We start from the raw sequence: 25000 nt of genomic DNA on the forward strand, positions 1-25000 counted from the left end.
TGTTTTTTACACACTGTAACAGCATTAAGTGTGATACTTTGTGTGATTGGAAAGCAAAATTGCAAGATATTGTCAGATAATGTCCATACTCGCAAATGGCTTATAGCTTGAGCATGTTCCCTGTGTGGCGTCTGTGGAACGGTTCCGTTGCGTGTTGATTTGCGTTTTAGCTCCCAGGCTAACAGGCTGCAGCAGCGTGTTGATTTGCGTTTTAGCTCCCAGGCTAACAGGCTGCAGCAGCGTGTTGATTTGCGTTTTAGCTCCCAGGCTAACAGGCTGCAGCAGCGTGTTGATTTGCGTGTTAGCTCCCAGGCTAACAGGCTGCAGCAGCCACAGCCTCAAACCTGCAACTGACACCCAGCAGAGCTGCAGCAGCCACACCGGCTCAAACCTGTGACTGGCACCCAGCTAGAGAGTAGAGCTTGACACCAGCGGTTCTGTGACGAACTACATTGAAAAGACCAGTTGATCTATTAGCATTAGCCTTCCATTCCATTTATTTAAATTAGCATTAGCCTTCCATTGACTTCACTGATCGCAGAAATAGGGTGACCACCGACCAGACTCTGAAAAGGAGGACATTTTGTGTCTAAAAGTGAGGACACATTTTCCAAAATGAGGACACCCCCAATTTCTGCTTATAGGCCTACAATCAAACAAGTTAGCCTCCATCATTCAACATTATTTTACTGTTAACTGTTGACATTAACCTGACAATAGCCAGATGAATTTCGCTCCGCCTAGCTCCACTCATCCATCTGGAACCGATCCATTGAAGTGTTGCTTCAGAAGGCTGTGCCTAATCAAAAACTGCTTGCATATGATTGAATAAGCCACTTGTCCGTCATCTATTGACGTGCTACTTCAACCACTCACATCGAAGCCAACCTGTGACGCTGATAACAGTCTCACAGTCGCTTCTACGCTACGTCACATCTATGAAACTCCCGCCCTGCGTCCTGATTGGCTGAACCATAAAGTCGGTTGCAGAAATCACTCTCAATGGAAGAGGTCCCAGATGGATGTGAGTGAAGCTAGGCGGAGCTAAGCGGAACGACATTCATCTGGCTATTGTCAGGTTATGTTGACATAATGTTAAGCTGGAAAGACAATACTGGAAATGTAGATGAAGAATCAGTATTAGGCTTTTTTTTACTTACCGGTAATTTAAAAATAATTATCGGCCATTATAAACGTTGACACTGATAGATCGGCAAATACCTAATATCGGCCGTTATAAACGTTTACACCGATAGATCGACAAATACCGAATATCGGCCATTATAAACGTTGACACCGATAGATTAGCAAATACCTAATATCGGCCATTATAAACGTTGACACTGATAGATCGACAAATACCTAATATCGGCCATTATAAATGTTGATACCGATAGATTGGCAAATGCCTAATATCGGCCATTATAAACGTTGATACCGAGAGATCGGCAAATACCTAATATCGGCCATTATAAATGTTGATACAGATAGATTGGCAAATGCCTAATATCGGCCATTATAAACGTTGATACCGAGAGATCGGCAAATACCTAATATCGGCCATTATAAATGTTGATACCGATAGACTGGCAAATACCTATATCGGCCGATAATACCAGCACACCGATTTATCGGTCGGGCTCTAGTGTGTATGTGTGTGTCGGGTCCTTCCTGAGTGTGTATTGTGTTGTCAGATCTGGAGGATGGAGAACATTGTGTGTGTGTGTGTGTCAGATCCTTCCTGAGTTTGTGGGTTGTGTTATCAGATCTGGAGGGTGGAGAGGAGTGAGTGTGTGTGTGTGCGTGTGTGAGGGTCTCAGATCCATCCTGAATGTGTGTGTTGTGTTGTCAGATCTGGAGAGTAGAGAGTAGTGAGCGTGAGTGTGTGTGTGTGTGTGTGTGTGTGTGCGTCTCAGATCCATCCTGAATGTGTGTGTTGTGTTGTCAGATCTGGAGGGTGGAGAGGAGTGAGTGTGTGTGTGTGCGTGTGTGTGTGCGTGTGTCTCAGATCCTTCCTGAGTTTGTGGGTTGTGTTATCAGATCTGGAGGGTGGAGAGGAGTGAGTGTGTGTGTGTGCGTGTGTGTGTGAGGGTCTCAGATCCATCCTGAATGTGTGTGTTGTGTTGTCAGATCTGGAGAGTAGAGAGTAGTGAGCGTGAGTGTGTGTGTGTGTGTGTGTGTGTGTGTGTGCGTCTCAGATCCATCCTGAATGTGTGTGTTGTGTTGTCAGATCTGGAGGGTGGAGAGGAGTGAGTGTGTGTGTGTGCGTGTGTGTGTGCGTGTGTCTCAGATCCATCCTGAATGTGTGTGTTGTGTTGTCAGATCTGGAGGGTGGAGAGGAGTGAGTGTGTGTGTGTGTGTGTGTGTGTGTGTGTCTCAGATCCATCCTGAATGTGTGTGTTGTGTTGTCAGATCTGGAGAGTAGAGAGTAGTGGTCGAGTGGCTATCGACCCAAAGGAGTACGGGCAGTTCTACGGGGGAGACTGCTACATCATCCTCTACACCTACAAGAGGGGGCAGATCATCTACACCTGGTGAGATACAGTTTGGAATCTTCAAATATGATGAAGCTCACCTGGTGAGATACAGTTTGGACATTCAAATATGATGAAGCTCACCTGGTGAGATACAGTTTGGACATTCAAATATGATGAAGCTCACCTGGTGAGATACAGTTTGGAATCTTCAAACATGATGAAGCTCACCTGGTGAGATACAGTTTGGAATCTTCAAACATAATGAAGCTTTTGCAATTATGTAAGCACATAATGTAATCTAAAAACTGCTGCCTGATTAAAAACAGTGTGTGTATATGTGTGTGTGTGTGTGTGTTTGTGTGTGTGTGTGTGTGTGTGTGTGTGCATGCCTGCGTGTGTGTGTGTGTGTGTGTGTGTGCATGCCTGCATGTGTGTGCGTGTGTGTGTGTGCATGCCTGTGTGTGTGTGTGTGTGTGTGTGCATGCCTGCATGTGTGTGTGTGTGTGTGTGTAGGCAGGGTTCTAGCAGTACTCGTGAGAAGCTCACAGCTTCCGCCATCTTCACTATGGATCTCGACCGGTCACTGGGGGGCCGCCCTGTGCAGGCAAGCAACACACACACACACACACACACACACACACACACACGCAGACATACACACACGCACACACATACACATACAGACATACACACACGCACACACGCATACACATACACACACTTATATACATACAGACATACCCAGATAGCAAAATCAGATTGCCAGATAGCGGACCGCTGGTGTTATGCCACTTGTGGTCCGCCGTTGGACCACCATCTCTTTAAATTGAACTTGTCATGAATATTAAGAAAAGTTAATAAAATGATATTTGGAGTATATCTGAACAAATGAAAAAGATTTTAGACCAATAGAGGCAAAATATTGGGCAATTTGTCTGCAATCCGCCAGCGGACCGCCAGAGAACCGATGAGCAAAATGCCAGCGGACCACCAGCTATGCCCCCAATGGACCCACAGTGGTCCGCCAGCCTCTTGCTATCTGGGTACACACACTCACACACACTTAACACACATACATACACACACACACACACACACACACACACACACACATACAGACAAACATATGCACACACACTGAACCCCAAACATATGCACACACACTGAAGCCCAACACACAGCAGCACCATAGTGGACTACACAGAGTGCTTAGTGCTCCTCCTTTACTCTATGTAACCTGCTGCTTTAGCCTGCCCTGGATAGAACTGTACTGCCCTCTTGTGGTGGCTCAAAGTATTGCAAACGTTAGAACCCCGATTTTAATCAACTGGTAGTATGTATGTGAATATCTACCTCAGTGTCCAAATAATATGCACTATTTACGTGTGTGTGTGTGTGTGTGTGTGTGTGTTTTTGTCTCTGTTATGTCATGATCCTCACACACTCACTATCTCTTTATCACTCTCTCTTTCACTCACTCACTCTGACACACACACACACACACACACACACACACACACACACACACACACACACACACTCATACACACACACACATACACACACACACACACACACACACAGGTTAGGGTCACTCAGGGAAAAGAGCCGGCTCACCTGTTGAGTCTCTTTAAGGACAGACCCCTGGTGGTGTATCGGAGTGGTACGTCCCGTAAGGGGGGTCAGACTGCCCCTCCCCCCACACGCCTCTTCCAGGTGCGCCGCAACCTGGCCACCATCACGCGCATCGCTGAGGTAAGACTACACGCACACACACACACACATATGGACACACATATGCACACACATGTACACACTGTTACGAACCCTAAATTTCTCGATTTACTTTGGGGGTAATTTTTGGCACACCCTGCTGGCTATTTTGTGTTTTGTCTTGTTCTGTGTCTCTGCCTTCACCCTGGTGCCTGATTAATTAACCTGTGATGCGATACACCTGGCCTGCTCCAATTAACCCTGGCATGCTTCTATAAGACCCGTACCTCTGCAGTCCAGGGGAGAGCACATGCAGAGGAGCATTCTCTGAGAACCACAATGCTTTTGTCTTACGCTTTTGGATATTGTTGATGATTTAATAAATCCCTATTTTGAGCCTTACCTCTGGTGTGTCTCTAAGTTTATGTTTTTCTTTGAGGTCCGTAACATACATTTGGGGGCTCATCCGGGATACTCCTGATTGGCTTTCCTGTCACGAGTATCTTGGAAATCGTTTTTTGTGAATTGGCGTTGATTTTTGCAAGTGTGCGGAACAGTAAGGTAGGTACATTGCACTGATTCGGTGGAATTTTCTTGGGAAGCTGCGTCACTGTTTTTTTTCGGGCAATATCTGAGGAGGGGGTCCAAAGTGGGCCTGAGCTCAGTACGGCCAGAAGACAGCCAGGTCGAGAGATTCAGTTTAGGGAGGTTGGGATTCCACTGACTCAGTTTGGTGCACTTTTGTTCCATTTAGCATTTTTGGTTTTGCAAATTTGAGTGAGGCTAAAAGCTTCTTTGAGTTTTCGTGTTGCTTTTGTAACACTTTGCTGTTGAAGTTTTTTCGTGTTAACATTTCGTTAAATTCACTGAACCTCTTTGCAGGTTATAGCTTTTGTTAGACGTGCCCTTCCTAAACCTTTTGAGTGTTTGTGGTTGCATATCTTGTTAACAGCGCACTTTGTTCGTGGTCTTTGTTCTCGCTGCTGACCACTTAGGTAAAATTAAGTTTCAATTGCATATAGCAACTTTGTTGCAGTTTGAAGTACTGCTTTGGTAACTCCTGTGTTTTGACAACTGTTTCTTTTGGGTGCAAAGTTTGATTTGGAAACTCAACTAGTTTCCTTTTGAAGTTGGGACTAATTTGGTTTTGCTACAATGGCGACTGTCGAGGAATTTATTGCAAATCCTGATGAGTCCTTTTGATGGAAAGTTGAAGTTGAGCTCTCGTCAGAGAAAAAGTGCAAGAAGTCCACAGTAATATCTGCTCTGACTTCACGCTTAGTCGAGAAGGGAATTCTTCCCAAACCAGAAAGTCCTGTAAAAGCATGGGCGAATTATGAACTTTTGGGCCCCTGGGCCCAGATGTATTAAGGGCCCCCCACTAATTGTCAAATATGTGGGAGGGGGGACTCCTCCCCCAGAATTTTTTTAATTTGTTTGCTGTGATTTCCTGTATTCTGGTGCATTTTGGGGATGGCCAATACTAAATTCAATCAGATTCATAGCCTACATCCTGATTTGTTGATATTGAGGCAATGATTCCATGCAAAGGCTTGGGCTTCAGGGCCCCCTGACCCCTTGGGCCTGGGCAGTAATCCATCCCTGTGTAAAAGCGAAAGATCCTCCTGAGCAGCCCAGGACTTTTCACCGGGAGCAATTGCAGTTGCAAGCAAGAGAGCAAGAGCTGGCCTCTCAGCTTGAAATGGCCAGATTGCAGTTAGCCGCAAAAAGTGAGGGTTATGAAATTTTAACGTAGCACCCCCGTGGGTTTACTTGCAGTGTTACAGTTAATACAGTGTTAAGATATAATATATACATTAAGAATAGATATTACCAGTGGTTTATTTCTATGTGCTGTGTAATACTTACCAGGGATTCCCTTTGATATGCTGTCTATGATGCATTAACATTGTCACAAATGATTCAATAGGGACTTATTTTGACGACTGATATCTTGTTGATGGGGTCACGAGCTAGAGACCTTAGGGAGACGTTAGAGCCTGCAGTTCTGAGGAGACGTGATTTAAGAAGGTGCTAATTAGTTTAGATATGTAGAAAGGATTTGGATAGTAATGAAAGTGTAAATATTGTGTATATATATACTGTAGGTCTCCGATTTTCTATGAAGTTACTTTGAAGTGTTTTTGGACATATTCCTCTTTTTAAAGAGGATAGGGTTTTATTTTACTTGGGAGTTAAGTTTAGCAGCTAACGTTAGCTACTGTATGAACGTTCAGATTCTCCGCTAGCTAACGTTTTACACTGATCGCCCACCATCGCGAAGGAGGAACTTGAATGTGAACCTGACTTCAGTAAAGTAAACCGGGTTGATGGGAAGACGACGGGGAGGGACAGCGTTCAGACCGGTGCCTCTGTTGGAGGTGTTTGTGTTTGAGAAAGCAACGATTTGGGTAGGCTAGTGCTAGCCTTTCCTTCTACTGGCGCTACCTGGCTTACTGTCCACCATCCCAGACTGTCTGTGAATGTGTTTCACACCCGGGTGTTATTTTTCTTTTATTTTTATGTCATGGGTATGTGGGATTACCTTGACCGGTATTTACGTGTTTTGTCAAATAAATGCCATCCTTGGCATTTAATATAACCTCTGTCTGTGGGTTTTCCTCATGACTGTGCACATTTAGTTTTACAGTAGTATGCTAGCGTTTACAGGTAAAGCTATTAAGGTGGTGTTTTTGTGTGATACCATGATATACCATTTTTACAGGTGTAATCTGCAATTCAGTTAATAAGCTAATGGTAATTATTTAATGTTTGCCCTTCAGTATTTAGAGAATTCTTTGAGGTGTGACTCAAAGTGGGGGCTCATACTCTGTTAATATGTCTTATTGCAAGGGAGGTTTAATAATCCAACATTCCAAAGTAGCCATTTCCATAGGCTACCCCAGGCCTCTTTTGACACCCTTTGCGAGAGCGTAACCTTAGACATACCTGCCTGGTAGCTGCTACATCCCATTAAGTGCCTCCCTGTGGTTACGAATTGCTTGGGCCTGATAGTGGGCTACAATACCTGGTTTTAATAGTCTGCTTAGTGGGAGTGTTACACTAACAACGCTTGATGCATCGTTTGATGTGTCTCGTAATATCAAACTAGTGCCGCCGTTTCTGGAAAAGGATGTAGATAAATACTTTGCACGTTTTGAGCGAGTTGCAACTACTCTTAAGTGGCCAAAAACAGTTTGGAAACTTCTGTTGCAATGCATTTTAGTTGGTAAAGCCCAACAGGTGTTCTCCTCCTCGTCTCTCGAGCAAAAGCTGTGAAAGCTCCCACTGTTTTGTGTGTGTTGTGCAGGTGGAGGCGCGCGCGGGCAGCCTGAACTCCAACGACGCGTACCTGCTGCAGGTGAAGGGGGGGCAGGGGGTGCTGTGGAGGGGCCGAGGGGCCACACAGGAGGAGGAGGACGGAGCCACCTACCTCAGCCAGCTGCTGCACTGCTCCAGCCTCACACACATCACAGAAGGACACGAGACAGGTGTGTGTGTGTGTGTGTGTGTGTGTACCTCAGCCAGCTGCTGCACTGCTCCAGCCTCACACACATCACAGAAGGACACGAGACAGGTGTGTGTGTGTGTACCTTAGCCAGCTTCTGCACTGCTCCAGCCTCACACATCACAGAAGGACACGAGACAGGTGTGTGTGTGTGTGTGTGTACCTTAGCCAGCTGCTGCACTGCTCCAGCCTCACACATCACAGAAGGACAGGAGACAGGTGTGTGTGTGTGTGTACCTCAGCCAGCTGATGCACTGCTCCAGCCTCACACACATCACAGAAGGACACAAGACAGGTGTGTGTGTGTGTGTGTGTGTGTGTGTACCTCAGCCAGCTGCTGCACTGCTCCAGCCTCACACACATCACAGAAGGACAGGAGACAGATGTGTGTGTGTGTGTGTGTCATGGTTGTGTTAGTGTGTCATGGTTGAGTTCTGGTGTGTGATTTCTACATATAAATACAGTGTGTGTGTGTGTGTAGGGGAGTTCTGGTCTGCCCTGGGGGGTAAGGAGGAGTACCAGACGTCCGACCGGCTTGAGAGTCAGACGCTCACCCACCCGCCTCGTCTTTTCGCCTGCTCCAACAAAAGTGGCAAGTTTGTGGTAAGTATCAGCTCGCGCACACACACACACACATATATACACACACACACACACACACACACACACACACACACACAGACACCATTACTGTCAACCCACCTGATCTGTCAACTGATCTGTTTCCATGGCAACAGATTGAGGAAGTGCCAGATGAGTGGTCACAGGATGACCTGGCGGAGGACGATGTGATGCTGTTGGACGTCTGGGATCAGGTACTTACCCACAATGCACCTGTGCAAATGTACAGGGTAACTCAGAGGGGTGGTGGAGCCAGGGGTAACTCAGAGGGGTGGTGGAGCCAGGGGTAACTCAGAGGGGTGGTGGGGTAACTTGAGTTCTGAGTTGTATGCCAGTCATGAAAAGGAGAAGCCCAATTAGCATTAGTACCTAGCATTAGCCTTCCATTGACTTCCATTCATTTCCATTAGCATTAGCCTTCCATTGACTTCCAGTCATTTCAATTAGCATTAGCCTTCCATTGATTTCCAATGATTTCCTTTAGCATTAGCCTTCCATTGACTTCCATTCATTTCAATTAGCATTACCCTTCCACCGACTACAATTCATTTTAATTAGGATTACCATTAGTATTAACATTACACTTCCATTGACTTCCATTAATTTTATTTAGCATTAGCCTTCCACTGACTTCCATTCATTTCAGTTAGCATTAGCCTTCCATTGATTTCTATTGATTTCAATTAGCATTAGCCTTCCATTGATTTCTATTGATTTCCTTTAGCATTAGCCTTCCATTGTTTTCTATTGATTTCCTTTAGCATTAGCCTTCCATTGATTTCATTGATCGCGGAACTAGGGTGACCATCAACCAGACTCTGAAGAGGACAAGTTGTGTCTAAAAGTGATGACAAATTGGCCAGAATAAGATTTCTAATTATAGACCAAAACACACACATTCACACACTGAGCATCTATACAGGTTCTGTAATGGTAGCCAGCGGATATGATGCTGTGCAGTATGTACGTTGCGTAAACTTTTCTCCAAACGCCTTAGTATTCGTGCTATTGAGAGAGTTAGCAGTCTGGGCTTTTAGTTTGATTGCTAGCACACTGACTCCCGATTCGAGGTGTGTTGTAGGGTACACTCTTAAAACAAGTGTGTTGACACAACATTAAACCGTGTGATACTTATGACTTGTGTTTTCATTTTGCTGCTCTGCCGCTCTTGCGTGTTCCGCAGGTCAGGTTCCGCAGGTTTGACCACATGATGCTGTAAATCGTAGCTATTTGCACCGAGCCCATCGCACACCACAAATCTTTGGGCCATTCACTCAACCCAGCACAACCTAGCAGCAAGTGCAACGCATGCCACTTCCTATCTGTAAGCCCCTTGTGTGCAAATGCATGTTTTTTATCATCGCTACTTATAAGCCTCATTTGCTGCGGAGTACTTGTATCATCGCTAATTACAAGCATTGTTTGCTGTCGAGCACTTGTCCAAAAGTTGGACAAACGCCCAAAAGGACACTCTACCTAGGTTTAGACAGAGGGCTTGAAATCTGGACGAATGGTCACCTTAGAAAAACAATGTCATTAGCTAATGTTATTTTTGTGTCTAACTATTTTCGCTTCAGTCAGTATGGTTAGAAAATGTATAGAATGACCGTCGAAAGAGAACATTATAGTGCTGTTGTTAAGTTACTCTGTATAGCGTTTATGCTTCACAAATACACCAACAACCAAGTTAGCCTCCGCCACTCTACCATTCCTAACATTATTTTACTGTTGGGCATAATGTTGAGCTGGAAAGACAATGCTGAAAATTTAGAAGACGGATCAGTATTTATCTTTTCTTTACTGAAAATAATTATTGGCCATTATAAAGGCTGATACTGATAGATCGGCAAATAGGTAAGATTTATCCGTTGGGCTCTAACACAAACCTAGTGAGGTCCCCCCTTCCCTGTGAAGTGATTTGAGTGTGTGAGAAAAGTGTTGTGTGTTGATAACGTGATTGTGTTGTGTGGTTGCAGCTGTTTGTATGGATTGGGAATGATGCTAATGAACTGGAGAAGACAGAATCACTGAAATCAGGTAAACAACTGTAATCAGGTGAACAACCTAGTCAACATCCTCAGCCAGAAAACAAACAAACCTCAACAGAGAAACACACAACATGCTCCCCTAACACACACCTCTTAAAGCAGCCCTAAAGAGTTTTTTTTTTTTTTTTTTTTTTTTTTTTTTTAAATCTTAAAATAACATACCCAATACATAAACTCTTAATAGGGCGAGCGACACTTCAGCCACACTCTGAGCGGGTTGCATCACTTGCAATATACATGTAGACTATAATAATAATAATAATAATAATAATAATAATAATAATAATAATAATAATAATCTTTATTTGTATAGCACCTTTCATACACAGAATGCAGCTCAAAGTGCTTTACATTTGGAGCATGTGACACAATAATAGTCAGTCAGACTAAGCAAGTTGGAGTAGCAGGTCGGAGCACTGAGCACAAATTAATTGAAATGAATCTCATTAAATATTTCAACTGAACTGTTTACATGATTGCCGTTTAATCTGCGTTTACATGGAACAAGCATTTAATCATTTAGAAGCTCCTAGTGTTATTGCTGCCATGGAAACTCCTTTGTTTACGTCACACTGCATTATTACCTCATAGTCGCCTGCGCAGAATGAAGAAACAGTCGGAGTACATGTTTACATGGGCGCATTTTCCAATCGATTGGATTATCATAACGGAGTACACCACCTCTCTCGATCCGATTGGAAATTTAGTCGGATCGGGCTGAATCCGTAGCTTAATGTGCTACAAAATGTCGACTTTAAAACATATTCTTTTATATTTTTGTTTGTCTCCATGTTACCATACTCTCTTTCAACAGACTGCCGTCCATGTATTCCTTCTATATCGTCTCCAAGTTATATTTATAGTTTATTACAGAGACCCACATTTGCAGTGGTTACTGTACAGTGGTAACAGACAATTGCGCTTCTCACCTGTAGGGGGCCCCCCAAGAGCAATTCTTCATAAGTGCTGCTTTAACATACTCTCTTCAACACTCTCTCTTCAACACACACTCTTAACATGTACTCTCTTTATCACACACCTCTTAACACACACTCTTTAACACACACTCTTAACATGTACTCTCTTTATCACACACCTCTTAACACACACTCTTAACATGTACAGCACAGGCTCAATATGTGTATGTATGTGTTTGTGTTTTGTGTGCACGCAGAGCCTCAATGTGTGTGTGTGTGTTTGTCCAAAGCAAAGGCTCAATGTGTGTGTGTGTGTGTGTGTGTGTGTGTGCTGCTGGGGATGCTGAGTGTGTGTGTTGTGTTCGTCCACAGTGAAGGCTCAATGTGTGTGTTTGTGTGTGTTTGTGTTGTGTGTGTTGTGTTTGTCCACAGCGAAGGCGTACATCGAGTCGGACCCATCGGGCCGGGACAAGGGCACGTCGGTGGTGGTGGTCAAGCAGGGGCACGAGCCGCCCACCTTCACGGGCTGGTTCCTGGCATGGGACGCCACACGCTGGGGCTCCGCCCACGCCTCCACCAATCACGCCGCCCAGGCCCTGGGGTCACTTAACATGAAATAGAGCACACGCATACAGTGTGCAAGCAAGCATACACACACACACACAGTGCACACACACTCACACATACAGTGCGCAAGCAAGCACACACACACACACACACAGTGCACACACACTCACACATACAGTGTGCGCACACACACACACGCATACAGTGCACAAGCAAGCACACACACACACTCACAGTGTGCAGACACACACACACACACACACACACACACATACAGTGCACAAGCAAGCACACACACATACAGTGCACAAGCAAGCACACACACACGCACACGCACACGTACACAGGGCGCCTCAGGACCACAGAGCCTTCTTTAAAAGAGGCTGATCAGTTTCAGTTCATCTCAGACTAGTTGAACCGTTGTTTTAATGGTTGTTTTATGATTTTACTGTATTGCTGATGCATGTGAAAATGAATATATATATATATTTATTTTTTTTTGTTGTCCAGAGCAGAATTAAATTGTATTGTGTATCCACCTGCTGACGTAACATGCTGCATCTTCACTTGCTTCATTAAATGAAATCATATCTATACATGGAGTTCATATCTGATGAAAATGAATAAAATCATATCTATAAATGACATGACATCTATAATAATATCTATAAATGGGTTTCGTGTATTGCTGACCTGTGTCCCTGAGTCATATCTCAAGTGAGTTGTGTTTCAAACCCCACGTTCAAAGGGGCTAGAGCGTGTGTGTGTGTGTGTGTGTGTGTGTGTGTGTGTGTGTGTGTGTGTGTGCAGTTGGGGTAATTGCTGATGCTGAAATGTTCTGATTCTGCATCTGTGTTTTTTACACCATTAGTGAGCTGTGGTGAGTATGTGTGTGTGTGTGTGTGTGTGTGTAGACAGTGTGATGTTATTCTACAGGTGCTCTGTCTGAAATAAGAAGTCACGCTACATTTGCAACAGAAACAGAAATGTCTGTGTGTGTGTGTGTGTGTGTGGTTGGGGATGAAACAGGAAGTGGTTGTTGTGAGAGTTGCATTGCTGCTCTAAAGACAGACATGGACACACGCCTGAATAAACCCATCTAAGGAAACGTCTCCTCTACAGCGCTCGGCTAACGAGAGAGAGTGTGTGTGTTTGAGGGTGGGGGGTGAAACAGGAAAATGTGATGTATAGCCTCAAAGGAGTGTATCCATCTTAAAGGAAAATAACCCAAATATAACACAGCTGCTGGTTAACTATTGGACCAACACCACATTGAGTTATCCTAACCCAATGGTCTGGGTACATTATTAAACCCAGCAGATTGGGTATGATTCTAACCCAAAACGCTGGGTTATATCAACACAACATTAGTTAAACTGGCACAATAGACTGGGTAAAGGTAACCCAGCGCGCCGGAGGCACCGGTGCAGGGGGTGAAAAAAAGGGCAATTGATGACCACAACACCGACACGGCCTCGCGCAGTGGTTCCCAAATGGAGGTACGTGAAGGCACTCCAGGGGATACGTGAGGTTTTAACCCTTTCAAAGCCGATTGACGCAAAGTGCGTCAAAAAAACACACCCGTTCTTCTCTGTTACATTGGTCCGCAACTGTTCATAGCAGCGAGAAGCCTTTATTGCGTGACAGAGCAGAAGTGGGGCTTTCCAACGAGATCACGCGCTTGTCTGTACGTTAAAGTATGAAGATTAAAAAAAATCATGAAATTAAATCAAATTGCGCACCCATTACTCTCGTTTGAAAACCGTGAACGCATAGATATGGCAAGCATATCAGATGAAAGAGGAGACACGGCTATCCATTACCAAGTATGTCGATCCTTCTGGCTTATGAAAACAGACGAAGTGACTGCAAAATAATAACGTCATGTACAAAAACCAACTGCACACCCATTACTCTCGTTTGAATTACTCCCGGACATGTCATATATAGATATGCAGATGAAAGAGGAGACACAGAGCTATCATTTGATACCAAGTACATCCTTCTGGGTTATGAAACAGACGAAGTGACAGCAAAATAATAACTTCATATAGCTCTACTTACCTCACGTTTTTCTCTGTTTTTGTGGCAAAGCATGTTTATAATCCAACGCTATTGTGTGTTTCTCTATGGCAAAGAATGTTCATAATCCGGTTTTGAGATCCTAGCAAATTCCTGCATGGCATTCAATTCAAGGCTCACATTGCATCCCAATTTGTTCGACAAAGATCACCTTTTTTGCCTTTACTTTGTTCATGGCAATGCAGTAAAAAGTTGTAGAATCATGAGTGCTGACAGGCACAGACAGGCTTACACGTAAACTCGGGTCAAGTCAGGTCAGATCAGTTCGTGTTACAGATATGGAGCGCAGAAAGGTCATTTTTAATCACTAATTAATGTATAACATGATTACAGTCAAACACAAAGGGAACAGGCACAGTTGGGTAACTAATTCTAGTGTCGTTTTCTTACGGGGGATAAACAGTGACAGGTTACCGGGGAACCTTTTACGCTAACCTTCAAAATGTAGCAAGTACTGTAGGTTACGTGCAGATCTTTTCTTTACAGTCATTGACAAGGCTGCGTGCACAGGACAGAAAATGGAGATTGTGATCATTATTATTGTAGGCTATAGACTACCTCCTTTATTCCTTAAATGGAAATTCAGGTTATGCTGGTGTGTCTGTGTCTGTCAATATCAGGCGCAGTTTATTTTAGCAGATTATTCATTTAGAATTTGTAGCCTAGACTAAAATCACTCTGTGCGTAAAAAGACGCTACTTGCAGTCCAATCAGCTTGAATGAAACCACCGAAATCACTACACAGCACCTAACATGATGACAATTTTTGTTAGTCTAATAATAATTTTAAAAATAGTCTCTCTTATATCGTAATATCCCACGTGAAAACGTGCGTGAATATTTTTTGCACCCCCACTTTCAAACTCGTTCCGGCGCCGCTGAAGGTAACAATGTGCTGGGTTATAACTATATAAATGTTGAGTAAAATTCACACAGTATATTGGGTATAGAGTCAACCCAAACCACTGGGTTATATCAACAGAACTGCTAGTTAAAATTACCAGTTGTTGGGTTTTCCAAACCCAGTATTTGGGTTGCATTGAGAGAAAATGGGTAACAAATAGCCATGCAATGAAATAAAAGAGTTCGACATAATTATTTATTTGACAGTTTACTTTATTTTTGAACGGATAGCCTACTCTAAAAGCAGCATCAGCATGTGATAAATTACTTCCATGAAGTCAGGTAGATTTCACTGTCCATTTGGGGGTCCCTGTCAATCAAAGAAAGAAAAAGAGTGAATTAATCACTGCTATTTACAGAACTTTATATCAAGACTTATCAGTGAATGATGTTGACAAACATTAAAAATCCCCCAGGAGACAAAATATTAGCGCAAACACACACGGAAACCATGACCACCTCATGGAGTTGTTTAACAGCAGACTGACAAACATAAGTTCAGTAATGTTAAAGGTGCGATTTGTAGGATTGTTACCGAACGTTCTGCAGGCCAAAATCAAAACACTGGTGAACGTTCTCAAGACTACCAGACGCGAGCCTCTTCTGGGTTGCCAGATGTAATTAAGACTTAGCTAACGTTAGTTGACCTGCAGCTTTAACGTTTCTCCAACCATGACCCAGCTACACATTACGGAAACAGTGAAAACAAAAAATACCTCTCTAACCAACGTAACATATTTAGCTGAAGTTAGCGATGCAGATGAAGTTTAGCCTAGGCTACCTGTTGTGGAGATATGGTCAGCTCTGCGTCAGACTTGATATTCTTCGTTTGACGAAGACGTCCCCATCTCAGGAAGCTCCTCCGATGTCCACTTAATTTGTTTCTTGTTTTAATTTTGGAAATTTGCCTGCCTCTCATAGGCGTTCATGACTACAACTGACAGCTGTTGACAGTTGGCCTTTGCTAATTTGGCAACCCAAATACACGTTTTTCACAGCAGCCATTTTGACATTAAATAGTAGGACAAGCACAGGTGTTACTAATTACATTACTGTTCAATTTATGTGCAGCAGAATCAGAACCTTAATTAATGTCATTTGTTACACCTGGGCCTACCATATATTTCATGTCAAAAATGGCTGCTGTGAAAAAGGTCCATAGGAGGACACGCTAGCCCATTATTAATACGCTATTCTAGAATTAATCGTTCAAAACATAAACGAAAATTCCAAGAGATTCCGCCCTGTAACTCTTTTTTTTTTCATGGGTTTTACGGGGTTTTACGGGTTAGAGTAATGTTGTCAAATAAGCCATTACTTAAATTCATCGTATTTCCTTACTCACATATGGTGATAATTTTTGGAATGGTTACAGTTTATTTTCCATTATTTCCTACATACTGGACCTTTAATGTTTTTAAGGTAGCACACTCTCCTGTCTTCCTCTCTCATTGTCTCTCTTTCTCTTTCTCTCTCTCTCTCTCTCTCTCTCTGTCTCCCTCTCTCTCTGTATCTCTCTCACACACACAACCCACCTACCCCCCACCCGTCTTTTCTGAGGATTTGATAGGTTGTCTGTATCATGATAATGCATTATACACAGTGGTGGAAAGGCTTGAAGACACTGTGTGTGTGTATGTGTGTGTGTGTTTGCATCTGTGTGTGTGTGTGTGTGTGCGTCTGTGTGTATGCGTGCATGTGTGTGTGTGCGTGTGTGCATCTGTGTGTATGCGTGCCGTGTGTGTGTGTGTGCGTGTGTGTGTGTGTGTGTGTATATGTGTGTGTGCGTGTCTGTGTGTGTGTGTGTGTGTGCGTCTGTGTGTATGCGTGCATGTGTGTGTGTGCGTGTGTGCATCTGTGTTTGTGTGTGTGCGTGTGTGCGTGTGTGTGTATGCGTGCCGTGTGTGTGTGTGTGTGTGCGTGTGTGTGTGTGTGTGTGTATATGTGTGTGTGCGTGTCTGTGTGTGTGTGTGTGCGTGTGTGTGTGTGTGTGTGTATATGTGTGTGTGTGTGTATATGTGTGTGTGCGTGCCTGTGTGTGTGTGTGTGTGTATATGTGTGTGTGCGTGTCTGTGTGTGTGTGTGTGCGTGTGCGTGTGTGTGTGTGTATATGTGTGTGTGCGTGCCTGTGTGTGTGTGTGTGTGTGTGTGTGTATATGTGTGTGTGCGTGCCTGTGTGTGTGTGTGTGTGTGTGTGTGTGTGTGAGTAAATAGAGAAGCTGTGAGTAAATGGACTGAAGTGTAGAGAGGACAGCATGGATGAGAAACGGGTCATTCATCCAAACCGCGCTGCACTCTCCGACAAGGCAAAGGTCACGTAGCAAAGGTCAAACAAAGACAAACACATCTAAAAATGCCTTTAAATGCAGAAATGGAACTCCAAAAACTTCCCTTTATAATATGGTTGAGAAATGTGTGAAATCATCCAAAACGTCAGTGCCGCTTTTATTCATTCAGATTTCCCCACCAGAAGAGGCCCAGACAAGATCAGGCTCAGCCTGACTGACCAGCCCAACCCAACGCCTGGCTCATCATGGTGTTTCTGTCATGAGCTCTCTCTCTGCCTGGTACACGTGCTGATTGAAGTCTGATGACCTCCACCTGTTCCTGCTCTGCTCTGCCTCACCCTCGTTACCTACCAGCTGCACTGCATTCACCACTCATCATGCCCTCTATATAAAGCCTTGCTTTTCAGTCCACACTTGTCAGATCGTCTGCAACCAGCACCAGTTACCTGCCTGTTTATTGAAAACGCCTCTGACTCTTTGCCTGTGATCCCGGACCCGCTCGACTACTTCTGTGTTCTCCAGCCCCGGTAATCTTGACCTGCCTTCCGTCCCTCTTCTACGAATACCGCCTAGTCCTTGACTGTACTGCTGCTTCGTTTCAATTGCTGTTGTGTGTGTGTTTCCCCCAGGACTTCCCGGATCATCCAGCTCCTGCCTTCGCTGTTCGGCTACTGGGGGAACACACACACGCAGACTCTTGGAACTCCTGTACCCCCCCCGGAACCCCTGAAACCCCCAACCCTTAAATAAACTTTTGAACGTGACGCAATTGTGGTCCTCGTCCTGTTTGGTGTCTGACAGTACGATCTGACCAAACATGGACCCAGCGCACGGTCGAACCAGCATGGAAACCGACGAACCAGAACCACCCACCGCCATGCAACGCCTGGAAGAGACAGAGAGAGAGGTAAACCGCAACACTGCTGACATTGCCTCCCTACTTCAAGCCGGCTTGAGCCAGCGTCAGCAGTTCCAGCAGCAACAGCAACAACTTGCAATGATCATTCAACTTCTCACCAACCTTTCTCCTCTGCCTGCTCCCACCGGCCCAGCCCCAGCCAGCCTGCTCACCGGCCCAGCACCCGAGTCTCCTGCCCAGTCCACTGCTACCGTGGCTGCCGGAGCCCCAGAACCCAGGATCGGCAATCCAGAGCGGTTCAGCGGCGACCCAACCCAGGTACGGGCGTTCCTGACGAGCTGCCGTGTCCAGTTTACCCTGCAACCCAGGACTTTTGCCACTGAAGGGGCGAGGGTCGGTTACGTGATCACTCACCTGACGGGCCGAGCTCGACTCTGGGGAACGGCGGAGTTCGAGCGCCAGACCCCAGCATGTGCAACCTTCAACCTATTCGCAGAGGAGATGCTCAAGGTATTCGATTTGGAATCCACAATAGCCGAGGCATCTCGGATCCTGATGAGTATTCGCCAAGGCAGAAGGACTGTTGCGGATTACTCCATCGACTTTCGAACCGTGGCAAGTCGGAGCTCCTGGAACATGGAAGCATTGGTGGATGCTTTCCTCCACAGCCTGGCGGACTACATAAAGGACGAGCTGGTTTCCCATGATCAACCCCCCACTCTTGATGAAGCCATTGCTCTGGCTGTCCGCATCGACCGCAGGATCCAGGCCCGCCGTCATGAGAGAGGGCGCCAGAGTCCATCCACCAGCACACGGAGTGTCCCAACTGCCCTTCTGTCCGCACCTGCCACACCATCTAGCCAGCCGGACCAGTCTGAACCGATGGAGATCGGCCGCACCTCCCTAACCCCTGCAGAGCGCCAGCGACGCATCACCTCCAACTTGTGCCTGTACTGTGGTGGTGATGGTCATCGAGTCGCCACCTGTCCAGCAAAAGCCGGAGCTCACCAGATGTAGGAGGAATCCGGATGAGCTCAATGAACATTCAGCCCTCCATCAGCCGTAAACCCCTCATCCAAGTCTGTCTTCACCTGTCTGATTCCACCCACACCCTGGCAGCCCTGGTGGACTCTGGCGCAGAAGCAAACATTATTGACACAGGACTTGCTCGTCAGCTGGGCTTGGAAAGCCATCGCTTGTCCACTCCTGTTCCAGCCCGGGCCCTGGACGGTCACGCAATTGGCACAGTTACCAGCATCACAGCCCCCATCTCAATGATGGTGTCAGGAAACCACCGAGAGACCATCCGCTTCCACCTGCTCAGCTCTCCAGGCCAACCCCTAATCCTGGGCTACCCTTGGCTCCGTCTCCACAATCCTCACCTCGATTGGGCCTCCGGAACTGTGAAAGAGTGGGGAGATGCCTGCCACCTGACCTGTTTGCGTGCTGCCTCGCTGCCCCCCGGCTCAGTACCCCCCAGCATTGCCCACGACATTTCTAATGTCCCTGAATGTTACCATGGCCTCCGAGAGGTGTTCAACAAGACCAAAGCCACATCCCTGCCCCCACACCGTCCGTACGACTGTGCCATTGATCTCCTCCCTGGGACTGCTCCACCCAAAGGTCACCTCTACTCACTATCCCCTCCTGAAAGAAAAACTATGGAGGATTACATCAGGGACTCCCTGGCAGCTGGACTCATCCGCCCGTCTTCCTCTCCTGCTGGTGCCGGGTTCTTCTTTGTGGGAAAGAAAGATGGTTCTCTTCGCCCCTGCATTGATTATCGAGGTCTGAATGATGTCACAGTGAAGAACCGGTACCCTCTGCCTTTACTCACCTCTGCTTTTGAATTGCTCCAGGGATCCACTATTTTCACCAAACTGGACCTTAGAAATGCTTACCACCTAGTGCGAGTAAGGGAGGGTGACGAGTGGAAGACAGCATTCAACACCCACACCGGCCATTATGAGTACCTGGTAATGCCATTTGGCCTCACCAACGCCCCAGCGGTATTCCAGGCGCTGGTGAATGATGTGCTGCGGGACATGCTGAATAAATTCGTCTTCGTGTACCTGGACGACATCTTAATTTTCTCCAGAACTCTGTCCGAACACACCCGTCATGTCCAGCTGGTTCTTCGACGGCTCCTGGAGAACTCTCTCTATGTCAAGGCGGAGAAATGCGAGTTCCATGCTCAGACTGTGTCATTCCTGGGATACATCGTCGCTGAAGGCAATATCCAGATGGACCCCGCAAAGGTCTCGGCAGTTACCTCCTGGCCAGTTCCGGGGAATAGGAAGAAGCTGCAGCAATTCCTCGGTTTTGCCAATTTCTACCGGAAATTCATCCGGAACTACAGCTCCGTCGCCGCTCCCCTCACAGCTCTGACCAGCATCAAACACCCCTTTTCCTGGACCCCAGAGGCCAACACAGCCTTTCATACCCTCAAGGCCCGGTTCACCACTGCCCCCATCCTCCAGATGCCGGATTCAGACCGGCAGTTCGTTGTCGAGGTGGATGCCTCAGACGTGGGAGTCGGGGCCATACTCTCTCAACGGGCAGAGGAGGACAACAAGTTGCACCCCTGTGCATTTTTCTCTCGCCGGCTTTCACCTGCAGAGCGCAATTATGATGTTGGAAACCGTGAGCTGTTGGCTGTCAAGCTTGCCCTGGAGGAGTGGCGTCACTGGCTGGAGGGGTCCACAGTTCCGTTCCTGGTCTGGACCGATCACAAAAACCTCGAATACATCCGCAATGCCAAACGTCTTAACCCCAGACAGTCCCGCTGGGCCTTGTTTTTCACCAGATTCAACTTCACCCTGTCATACCGCCCAGGTTCTCGGAACACCAAGCCGGACGCTCTCTCCCGTCAGTTTCATAAGGATGACGCCCCTTCCCAGGAACCTGCATCAATTCTGCCCGATCCCTGCGTCGTAGCTGCCCTGACCTGGGATATTGAGGAGGAAATTCAAGAGGCCCTCCGTGACCATCCCAGTCCCAGTGCATGCCCAGACGGTCATCTCTTCGTCCCAGATAATTTGAGGTCCCGGGTCATACAGTGGGGACACAACTCCCGCCTTGCCTGCCACCCGGGCTCCGCCCGCACCTGCCATCTCCTTGCCCAGCGCTTTTGGTGGTCGTCTTTGAGAAGGGATGTCCGAGAATTCGTCCGTGCCTGCCCCACCTGCAATCAGAACAAGTCCTCCACTCGGCCCCCCGCTGGTTTACTCCAGCCCTTGCCTGTGCCCACACGACCCTGGTCCCACGTCTCCTTGGACTTTGTAACTGGCCTCCCACCATCAGGTGGGATGACTGTCATTCTCACTGTGGTTGACCGGTTTAGCAAGATGGCACACTTCATTCCCCTCCCTAAACTGCCATCTGCCAGAGAGACTGCCCAGGCTGTTCTTGATCATGTCTTCCGTCTACACGGGCTGCCCAGGGATGTTGTCTCTGACCGAGGCCCGCAATTTACCTCTACATTCTGGAAGGAGTTCTGCCGTCTTCTAGGGGCCACAGTGAGTCTCACCTCTGGGTTCCACCCCCAGTCCAATGGTCAATCCGAGCGGGCAAACCAGGAGCTGGAGAAGGCGCTGCGGTGCATGGTTTCTCGCAAACCCCAGGCTTGGGCACAACAACTGATGTGGATAGAGTATGCTCACAACTCCCTCACCTGCTCTGCCACTGGTATGTCACCTTTCCAGTGTGTGTATGGCTACCAGCCCCCCCTGTTCCCCAGCCAGGAAGGAGATGTGTCCTGCCCGTCTGCCCTCGCCTATGCCCGCCGTTGCCGTCGTACCTGGTCACAAGCTCGTGCCACGCTACTCAAGTCAGCTGTCAGCTATGCCACTGGGGCTAACCGCCGAAGATCGCCGGCACCCGCCTACCGTGTTGGCCAGAAGGTGTGGCTGTCAGCCAAGGATCTCCCACTGCGGGTGGAATCGCGTAAACTGGCACCTCGATTCCTCGGCCCGTTCCCTATCCAGAGGGTCATCAGCCCAACCGCAGTCCGGCTCCAGTTGCCAACCTCCATGAGGGTGCACCCTACTTTCCATGTTTCGAAAGTCAAGCCGACGCATGAAAGCCCGCTGGTCCCCGTGCCGCTTCCTCCTCCTCCTCCTCGCCTCGTTGACGGTGGGCTGGTGTACACCGTTCGACGCCTGCTTCGGTCCAGACGGCGAGGTAGGGGCCTCCAGTATCTCGTCGACTGGGAGGGCTATGGACCTGAGGAGAGAACCTGGGTGCCAGCCAGTCGGATTGTGGACCGGACACTCATCGCCGACTTCCACCGTCTGCATCCTGATCAACCTGCAATCCGTAGGGGCCGCCCCAGAGGGGTCCCTAACCGTCCTGCCCGCCCGGCTTCCTGTCATGTGCCTGACCCTGACCCTGTCTCGGTACCTGTCCCGTCTTCTGTCCACGACCCTCCAGCTCCCTCCGAGGATGAGGATGTTCACTCGGACCGCTCGGAGGAATTCTAGCCCTCCACCGGCTCCCCTCCGCCCTCCCGACGTGGTGTCACTCTTGGGGACTTCTGGGGCCGTCCCTTAGGGGGGGGGTTCTGTCATGAGCTCTCTCTCTGCCTGGTACACGTGCTGATTGAAGTCTGATGACCTCCACCTGTTCCTGCTCTGCTCTGCCTCACCCTCGTTACCTACCAGCTGCACTGCATTCACCACTCATCATGCCCTCTATATAAAGCCTTGCTTTTCAGTCCACACTTGTCAGATCGTCTGCAACCAGCACCAGTTACCTGCCTGTTTATTGAAAACGCCTCTGACTCTTTGCCTGTGATCCCGGACCCGCTCGACTACTTCTGTGTTCTCCAGCCCCGGTAATCTTGACCTGCCTTCCGTCCCTCTTCTACGAATACCGCCTAGTCCTTGACTGTACTGCTGCTTCGTTTCAATTGCTGTTGTGTGTGTGTTTCCCCCAGGACTTCCCGGATCATCCAGCTCCTGCCTTCGCTGTTCGGCTACTGGGGGAACACACACACGCAGACTCTTGGAACTCCTGTACCCCCCCCGGAACCCCTGAAACCCCCAACCCTTAAATAAACTTTTGAACGTGACGCAATTGTGGTCCTCGTCCTGTTTGGTGTCTGACAGTTTCATATTGTTTTGTCTTTTGTTACTGTTTTGTTTGATCTTTTGTTTTGTTATTGTTTTATTTCATCTTTTGTTTGTCTTTTGGTTAATGTTGTTTTTTTTGTCTTTTGTCATTGTAAGACTACATTGGATACCAGAAGGATAACAGAAGTGATCAGGTGCGACCCCTCCGGAATTTCAAAATGCTCAGAGCATGTTCACCTATGACCTAACTAGCCTTAAAGGGGAATTCCGGCAATTTCTCACATAGATCTCTTTCTCAAGGTCACCGAGTAAAGTCACTACGGGGGAAAAAAAAGAAAAACGAAAACGAGTGTAGCTGCCCCATGTTCATGCCCCCAGAGTGTAGCTGCCCCATGTTAATGCCCCCAGAGTGTAGCTGCCCCATGTTCATGCCCCCAGAGTGTAGCTGCCCCATGTTCATGCCCCCAGAGTGTAGCACTGTAGCTGCCCCATGTTCATGCCCCCAGAGTGTAGCACTGTAGCTGCCCCATGTTCATGCCCCCAGAGTGTAGCACTGTAGCTGCCCCATGTTCATGCCCCCAGAGTGCAGCACTGTAGCTGCCCCATGTTCATGCCCCCAGAGTGTAGCACTGTAGCTGCCCCATGTTCATGCCCCCAGAGTGTAGCGCTGTAGCTGCCCCATGTTCATGCCCCCAGAGTGCAGCACTGTAGATCATGTTCATGCCCCCAGAGTGTAGCTGCCCCATGTTCATGCCCCCAGAGTGTAGCACTGTAGCTGCCCCATGTTCATGCCCCCAGAGTGCAGCACTGTAGCTGCCCCATGTTCATGCCCCCAGAGTGCAGCACTGTAGCTGCCCCATGTTCATGCCCCCAGAGTGTAGCACTGTAGCTGCCCCATGTTCATGCCCCCAGAGTGTAGCACTGTAGCTGCCCCATGTTCATGCCCCCAGAGTGCAGCTGCCCCATGTTCATGCCCCCAGAGTGCAGCTGCCCCATGTTCATGCCCCCAGAGTGTAGCTGCCCCATGTTCATGCCCCCAGAGTGTAGCACTTTAGCTGCCTGGCACCACACCTCACCACACCCTAGTGAGATATCAGCCCATTATTAACCTGCACCACACCTCACCCTAGATGAATGAATCTGCCTCAGGAATGAACATGTCTTGTTTTTCTGTTCATTTGTGTGTGTGTGCGTGCGTGCGCGCGCGTGTGTGTGTGTGTGTGTGTGTGTGTGTGTGTGTGTGTGTGCGGGTGTGTGTGTGTGTGCGTGCGGGTGTGCGTGTGTGCGGGTGTGCCTGTGTAAATGTAGAGAAATACTCCTCATAGCTGCTGCCATCGCTGGAATACTCGGAGAGAGGTGTTATGTCATGACCCCCCCCCACACACACACACACACACGCACACACACGGGTCGGCACATGTGATATATGGCTCAGATCCAGATACACCCTCACCTGGAGGCTCGTGCTGAACGGTTTGATCTCAGCGGCCAAACCAAAGCGGCGTAGATGCCATCAGCATTCTGATTGCACGCCCATGCATTGTGATGGATTGCGTTGCTGTGGTAATCTTAATTCCCAGGGTTCCACAGCTGCGTGTCTGTGCTGAGCGACCTGTCCAGGGGTGTGTGTTCGGAAAACATGTGTGTGAGGAGAGCCCTGTCCAGCAGGGCCACAGAGGTCACAGAGGTCAGCTGGGACAAGTTGCCCCCGTACTCTGTACTGCGCTCACTGTATTCTGGCTCTCTGGAGAAGAGTGTGTGTGTGTGTGTGTGTGTGTGTGTGTGTGTGTGTGTGACAGGAAGAGTAGTGTCATGCCCAATCCTCATATGCTAATCACCAATGTGGAGTGGAGTGCCCGAATCTTGGAAAGGGACTTTAGTAGTCATGTCAAGTTTATTTATATAGCGTATTTCATACACAGAGGTCATTCAATGTGCTTTACAT

General features: G+C 47.5%; 1 protein-coding gene across 3 annotated transcripts in view; it reads left to right on the forward strand.

Annotated features, from left to right (window-relative positions):
* The window catches only part of scin (scinderin), a 62452-nt gene that overhangs the window by 8687 nt on the left and 28765 nt on the right, over positions 1 to 25000 (forward strand). The window contains exons 9-16 of one of the 3 annotated variants that reach the window (XM_042075618.1): positions 2413 to 2534; positions 2991 to 3081; positions 4062 to 4232; positions 7501 to 7681; positions 8180 to 8301; positions 8436 to 8513; positions 10296 to 10356; positions 11717 to 12011. The exons of the other annotated variants lie outside the window; for them this stretch is intronic. Coding sequence (XP_041931552.1) covers positions 2413 to 2534; positions 2991 to 3081; positions 4062 to 4232; positions 7501 to 7681; positions 8180 to 8301; positions 8436 to 8513; positions 10296 to 10356; positions 11717 to 11904 — 1014 coding nt within the window. The 3' untranslated portion in view covers positions 11905 to 12011. Of the gene's footprint in view, positions 1 to 2412; positions 2535 to 2990; positions 3082 to 4061; positions 4233 to 7500; positions 7682 to 8179; positions 8302 to 8435; positions 8514 to 10295; positions 10357 to 11716; positions 12012 to 25000 lie in introns of those variants that run through there. 3 annotated transcript variants of the gene reach the window in all.

The sequence above is a fragment of the Alosa sapidissima genome, chromosome 21 (genome assembly GCF_018492685.1).
Source record: "Alosa sapidissima isolate fAloSap1 chromosome 21, fAloSap1.pri, whole genome shotgun sequence".
In the NCBI taxonomy this organism is placed as follows: Eukaryota; Metazoa; Chordata; class Actinopteri; order Clupeiformes; family Clupeidae; genus Alosa; species Alosa sapidissima.